Source organism: Phoxinus phoxinus (genome assembly GCF_949152265.1).
Source record: "Phoxinus phoxinus genome assembly, chromosome: 19".
Lineage (NCBI taxonomy): Eukaryota > Metazoa > Chordata > Actinopteri > Cypriniformes > Leuciscidae > Phoxinus > Phoxinus phoxinus.
In genome coordinates this window covers 19633482-19639791 of record NC_136894.1, presented here as the reverse complement: position 1 = coordinate 19639791, position 6310 = coordinate 19633482, and the positions used below count along the sequence as shown (strand labels likewise).

Genomic DNA, 6310 nt, shown 5'->3' with positions numbered 1-6310 from the left:
TCCACATGTTGGCCGATTCGTTCTGTCCCGTGTGGGAGACGAGACGTGGATTCAGTTGCAGAGTGATTTATTTGGATGACAGACTGGTAAGGTACAAACTCCAAAGCTCGGCAACAAACGGGAAGGTACACACAAACCACGTAACATGTACAACGAATCGGCACCAGACAGCAAACACAAGGAGATTAAATAGACTAACAAACAAAAGAGGTAACAAGGCAGGCAGGTGGGGGAAATAAACCAATAACGAGATAACAAGATGACAATTAGACGAGAGCACATGGCACAAGAAACAACAAGACACTTATGTGCTCACACAGGACCAGACTGAACATAAACACATGACAAACCGAGCGTGTCACAGCCCTGTCACAAACCCATAGGAAAATCCAGACCGAGGTGACAGAACTGTGACAAGAACGGGGCTAATATGGTCATACTTCCTGGTTCTGGTAAGAACTCGAGCTGCTGCGTTTTGAACTAGCTGTAGTTTGTTTGTTAAACGTGCAGGGCAACCACCCAGTAGAACATTACAATAATCTAGCCTTGAGGTCATGAACGCATGAACTAATTGTTCCGCATTTGTCAATGAGAGCATATGGCGTAATTTAGATATTTTTAAGATGGAAAAATGCGGTTTTACAGATACTAGACACGTGACTTTCAAATGAAAGATTGGTATCAAAGAGCAAACCCAGGTTCCTAACCGACGACGAAGACTTAACAGAGCAGCCATCAAGTGTTAGACAGTACTCTAGGTTATTACGTGTGGAAGTTTTTTGTTCAATAATTAGAATCTCTGTTTTTTTCAGAATTTAGTAGTAGGAAATTACTAGTCATCCAATTTTTTTATATCAGCTATGCATTCCGTTAATTTTGTGAATTGGTAGGTTTCGTTAGGTTTTGAAGAAGTCAAGGTTATGTTCGAGTCTATTTAAATGGATGTTGTGGTCAATGGTGTCAAATGCAGCACTAAGATCAATTAATACTAATAGAGAGATACAACCACGATTGGATGATAAGAGCAAATAATTTGTGACTTTAACGAGAGCTGTCTTGGTACTATGGTACGGTTTAAATCCGGACTGAAAATCCTCGCAGATATCATTTCTTTCAAGAAAGGAACACAGTTGTGAGGTTACTGCTTTTTCTAATATCTTTGACAGAAATGGCAGATTAGAGATCGGCCTGTAATTGACTAGTTTTGTAGGATCAAGTTGCTGTTTTTTAACAAGCGGTTTAATCATAGCTAGCTTAAAGGTTTTTGGTACGTATCCTAGAGACAAAGATGAATTAATGATATTAAGAAGAGGATCTATGACATCTGGAAGCATCTCTTTCAGCAGCTTAGTCGTTATAGGGTCTAACATACACATTGTCGATTTAGATGATTTGACGAGTTTGCAAAATTCTTTCTCTCCTATAGCAATGAATTAATCAAATTTTCCCTCAGGGAGACTACAATGCACTTCCTTATGCGATACTGTATTAGACGGTTGCATAGTTATAATTTTGTCCCTGATATTATCGATCTTATAAGTGAAGAAGTTCATAAAGTCATTACTGTTGTGTTGCTTGGAAACTTCTGGGCTTGAAGCTTTCTTTTTCGTTAGTTTAGCCACTGTTTCAAATAAATACCTAGGATTATGTTTATTTTCTTCTAATAGGGTTGAAAAATAAGCAGATCTAGCAGCTTTTAAAGCCTCTCTGTAAGCAATCAAGCTCTCCTTCCATGAAATCCGAAACACCTCTAGTTTTGTTTTCTTCCAGTTGCGCTCCATTTTTCTGGCTGCTCTCTTAAGGGCCTGAGTGTGCTCGTTGTGCCACGGCGTTGGACTATGTTCTTTAAAGAAGGTATATAAATTTCAAGGTAATCTGCTTTAGATTTAGACTGTTTGAAATAATTAATTGAATTGCTCAATAAAGAAGAACTCCTAATTTGAACGTGATCCAAACTGTCTCCTGGTTCCTGCTTCGATGAAAGAAAACTTTACAACACTAGCAATGTCAGGTTAATCTGAGATTAACCTGAGGTTAATCTGAGATTTTGGGTAAACTGTATTTAGTAGTATAAACAACTAGAAATGATAGTAAATGATGGTTCAAAACAGAAAGAAATACGAAGAAATACGAAACACGAAATGTGAACAAAATGAAGGGGTTTGAATACTTTCGCAAGCCCTGTATATACTGTTGATTTAGAGAAGAACAATGCAATTGTCCTACCACATGAATATGTGTAATTCTACTATACTTTATATATAACACATTTGAGTTATGACTAGCACTTGTATACTGTGTTGTAATACTTGGTCTGTAATGTTGTATATGAATATATTATATTTAAGTAATTTTTGTTTACTTTATTTTTTTATTTTTTTACTATTTCTTGCTGATTTTACTAAATTATTATATATATACTGTATATATTATATATCATTATTATATATAATAAAATGCTTGCTAGGGTGAACAAAATAATAACATGGTGGACAAGTGGTATGAAGAATGGATGATTTCCTATATATCACATACAACAGTTACAATTTAAAAATGTTTAACTGTATTTAGATGGGAAACAATGTGTAAATAATTACCAAGTAACTTCAAATGCACTACCTCTTCGAATTTAAAAATAAATTACTTTCATCACTATGTACATTCTCAGTGTCCATTATGTTAGGTCTTCTGAACTAACAGGGTGGACACTAACAGAGTGGAAATTCTGACCTAAAATCAGCCAATTCACTGAGCAAAAAGAAGCTAGAATAGAATGTTTATCAAATAAAGAATTGCATGGGTTTTACAATTTTAATTTTAAAAACAGACAATTAAAATAACAGGATCTCGATCACTTTCCCAAGTTGTTTTCCTTCCAAAGAAGTGATGACAGCTTTATGATATAATGATGTCATTTATTTTTTCCAACTTTAATTTTTTGAACAGTAGTCAAAAATAACAGAGAGACAATAACTTGAGGGACAAACTAAAAACGTTTAGTATAATTGTTAAAATTAATTTAATAATTGAAAAAAAAAACTATACATTAGAGAAGTATAGTTCTGCACATATAGAAGGTATAACCAAGAATGTAAAAAATGTTGTAAGTGATGTATTTATCATCACAGTGGATACAAGCCTGGGGACAAAGGAAAAATGGTGATGGTGGTTCATATTGCTGTAAAATGTCTCAAATTATTTATTTATTTATACCTCAATATGCTTAGAGTTATTTATGAGTAAGGCAGCTCTAAAATGTATGTTGTTCAACCTTATTTTTTTTAAGTCCGGCAGGCGTGAACACACCCCGTGACGTCATGACTAAGATTTGGCAAGAGCGCGTGTGCAGTGAATGAGACGGCCACATGATACAGTGCACCTGTGAAAGGTAAGAAACAACTAATCTGAATGCAAAAACAATGTATCAGTAGATATTGTGTGACATGGGGCATCGGTTTGTGTGTTTTCGGCGTCGGATTTTATGTCATAAATAGACAAACGCAAGTAGTATTTTGTGGAAGTTATATCATTAATTGTCTGAATTTTTGTAGTTTATGATTACTGAAGCTTAATTAATCATTCATTAGCGTGTCACCTGGTTTAACCTGGTGTAGCTGGTTTAATTTTATAACAATTAGTCGAAACAACAGCGAAACGATTGAAATAATTAGGCTACACAGCCTAATATATTCCGATTAATCTGATTATAATAGTGTGTCTTTACTCTGCATGGTGCCATGTGGTTTTAAATTACCAAAGTTATTTTGTGTATGATACACTATGTAGAGACATTGCGCATACACTTAATTTGCTGTTTTTTATTATGAGCATGCCAAACAGACAGCAAACTCGTCTGTGCGCGCGTGTGAGTGAGATAGAAACCTGAACTCATCTGAGCGGTTTGGACGCATTCCACACACACACTCATCAGACTCCACTAAGTACACATCCACATCAAACTTTTCTAAAACAATTTGATTTTTTTTTTAAAAGAAGAATAATTCTATAAACATTGTTTATTAGGCTAAATCAATTTAGCAAAGACTCTGAGCTCATCAGATTTGAGCTCATTAGTTCTACTATTTTGAGCTCATCAGTTTACCTAACAGTTTCAAATAGTTTTAGAGAAACAACTTTGTTTCCTGCTTGTTCACATTGCTCAAATGCAGTGCCAATGAGTCACTGCTGTTTGACATAGTCCTACAATGCGTTTGCTTTCCATAGTTAATTTTGTAATGTTACAATGCATTTACTTTTTACATAGTTAGTTTTGTCATTTTAAAAAGATTTGGCATCTTTTGTCATTTTAAGAATTTAATTAGGAACTTAAAGAGAGCAGTCATAAGCAAAAAATTCAAGAGTTGAATGATCAAATTATTTCTGATTTCATGACCAGCAGGTTGCACAATCCAGTTGAGAACTTAGTATGGTGATAACATACTAAGTTCTGTTTCAAGAGACCAAAGTATTTTAAAGATATAACTTCACGTCCTGTTTGCCAGCTCACCATTAAAACGTTTTTTTTTTTTCACATGTAACAAGTAAACCATTTTATTTATCAAAAATATTTGTATAACTTTTGGTTAGCTTGGTCTCGGCCAAATTGGTAGGAATCTGATGTACATTATAGGAGGTGTTTGAAAGTATGTTTTTCAAATTCATGTTTATGTTTGCATAATGCATCTCAGAGCTTCTATTATTTGATGGAAGCATCCAGCCCTGAAAAGACTGACTTCTAAACGTATACCGACTATATCAATGGCTGACTACGGACATCCTCTGAATAGCAGCCAATCAGTGAGTGCTTTGGATAAATCAGTGGTCATTTGTGCTAAACCCACTCACTTCCGCAATGGCAGTACAGGATCTTCACGCCACTCACGACAAGTCAGTGAAACAGCTCTCAATATTTCTTTATGCTCTGGCTCTTACATCTAAATTGTTTGTAATTTCCTCTTAAAACGTGTCAGTTATTGTAAATCTTCCATTTTTATTTTATTTATTTTTTTGGATACAGAACTCAAGAGACTGGGAAGTAATATCAGATCTAGAATGTTCTGCACCTGTCGCAGGAATTAGCATGGTCAAAAATGCCGTTCCAGGAATTTGTGAGGGATTCCTCATGAAAAAACGGAAGTATCCTCTCCAGGGCTGGCATAAGGCAAGTTGTATGAAATAAGAAAATATAAATGAAGAACAATGACCTGTGGTAAATGAGCACCGTGGCTTCTGGAGACCTGTCCCAATGCAATGTTTTTCTCCTTTAGAGATATTTTGTGTTGGATAAGGGGATTCTAAAATACTCAAAGACTCAGCAGGATGTAAGTAAAGCCAATTTATCTTATTTGGTAATCTTTATAATGTAGTAATATATGCCTTCAGGATTGTTCTAAGTGTGTGACTGCTCACATCCTCAGATTGTCAGAGGCAAGATTCATGGTGCTCTAGATGTTAGCCTTGCGGTCATGTCTGTGAACAAGAAATCCAAGCGTATCGATCTTGATGCAGGCGAAAACTTGTACCATGTCAAGGTGTGTATATATAACTGAAAACGTTATAGTAGTTATTGATATTGTAAATCATTACATTAACTTATTTTGTCCACCTTAGCTGAATCAGAGTCAAGTCCAATCAAGACCGTATCAGATTGCACTTGTGGTAGATTGTCCCCTACGCAACTGACTTAAGTTTACTTGGCTTTGTTTACTACAATCGACATTTGCAAAATTATACTCTGATGAATTCAACTCTGACCGCTGTTGACGATCTTAAGTGGGTTGCACACCAGGAGATAAGCACAGCGCCACGTCTTTAAAATTTGAACACATTATTCTCTATGAGTGTACACACACCGGCGGCGCCATTCAGCGTCTGTCTGCGGCACCCAGCAACGGCTCAGGAACTTGTTCAAATTCCTGCCGCGCCACAGAGTGCCATTTACATAGTTTTCTATTCAATTTACATTTATTTGTCTCAAATCGTCAATAATGTATATACTAACTTCACTCCGTGCTGCAATATACATTTAGTGTTCCATTCATTTACAGAAATCAGCTGCTTGAATGAAAATTGCTTGTTATTGGATTTTCAGGTTATATTCTTAATTCATTCAGTTAACGGACACTCTGGGGTAAACTGTTCAGACTGCAGACTTTAGCAACTATTGTATTTTATTCTACATTACAAACATAACTTCGTACAGACATTATCTTAATTCCATAATGTCTTTAAACATAACAATATTGCTGGCCATAAACTGAGAAAGTGCGCGTCCATTGTGCGTTACCTGAAGTTGTCCTAGACGTGACGC

At 35.6% G+C, this 6310-nt stretch overlaps 1 protein-coding gene across 5 annotated transcripts in view; it reads left to right on the top strand.

Annotated features, from left to right (window-relative positions):
* The first annotated feature begins 313 nt into the window (after positions 1 to 313).
* The window catches only part of LOC306986600 (oxysterol-binding protein-related protein 3-like), a 122649-nt gene continuing 116652 nt past the window's right edge, over positions 314 to 6310 (top strand). For 3 of the 5 annotated variants that reach the window (XM_079590000.1, XM_079589999.1, XM_079589996.1), the window contains exons 1-6: positions 315 to 452; positions 3287 to 3388; positions 4689 to 4887; positions 5018 to 5161; positions 5268 to 5321; positions 5418 to 5531. In XM_079590000.1, the coding sequence (XP_079446126.1) occupies positions 4759 to 4887; positions 5018 to 5161; positions 5268 to 5321; positions 5418 to 5531 (441 nt within the window). In that variant the 5' untranslated portion in view covers positions 315 to 452; positions 3287 to 3388; positions 4689 to 4758. Of the gene's footprint in view, positions 453 to 3286; positions 3389 to 4389; positions 4517 to 4688; positions 4888 to 5017; positions 5162 to 5267; positions 5322 to 5417; positions 5532 to 6310 lie in introns of those variants that run through there. The other 2 variants (XM_079589998.1, XM_079589997.1) reach the window with 2 other exon arrangements.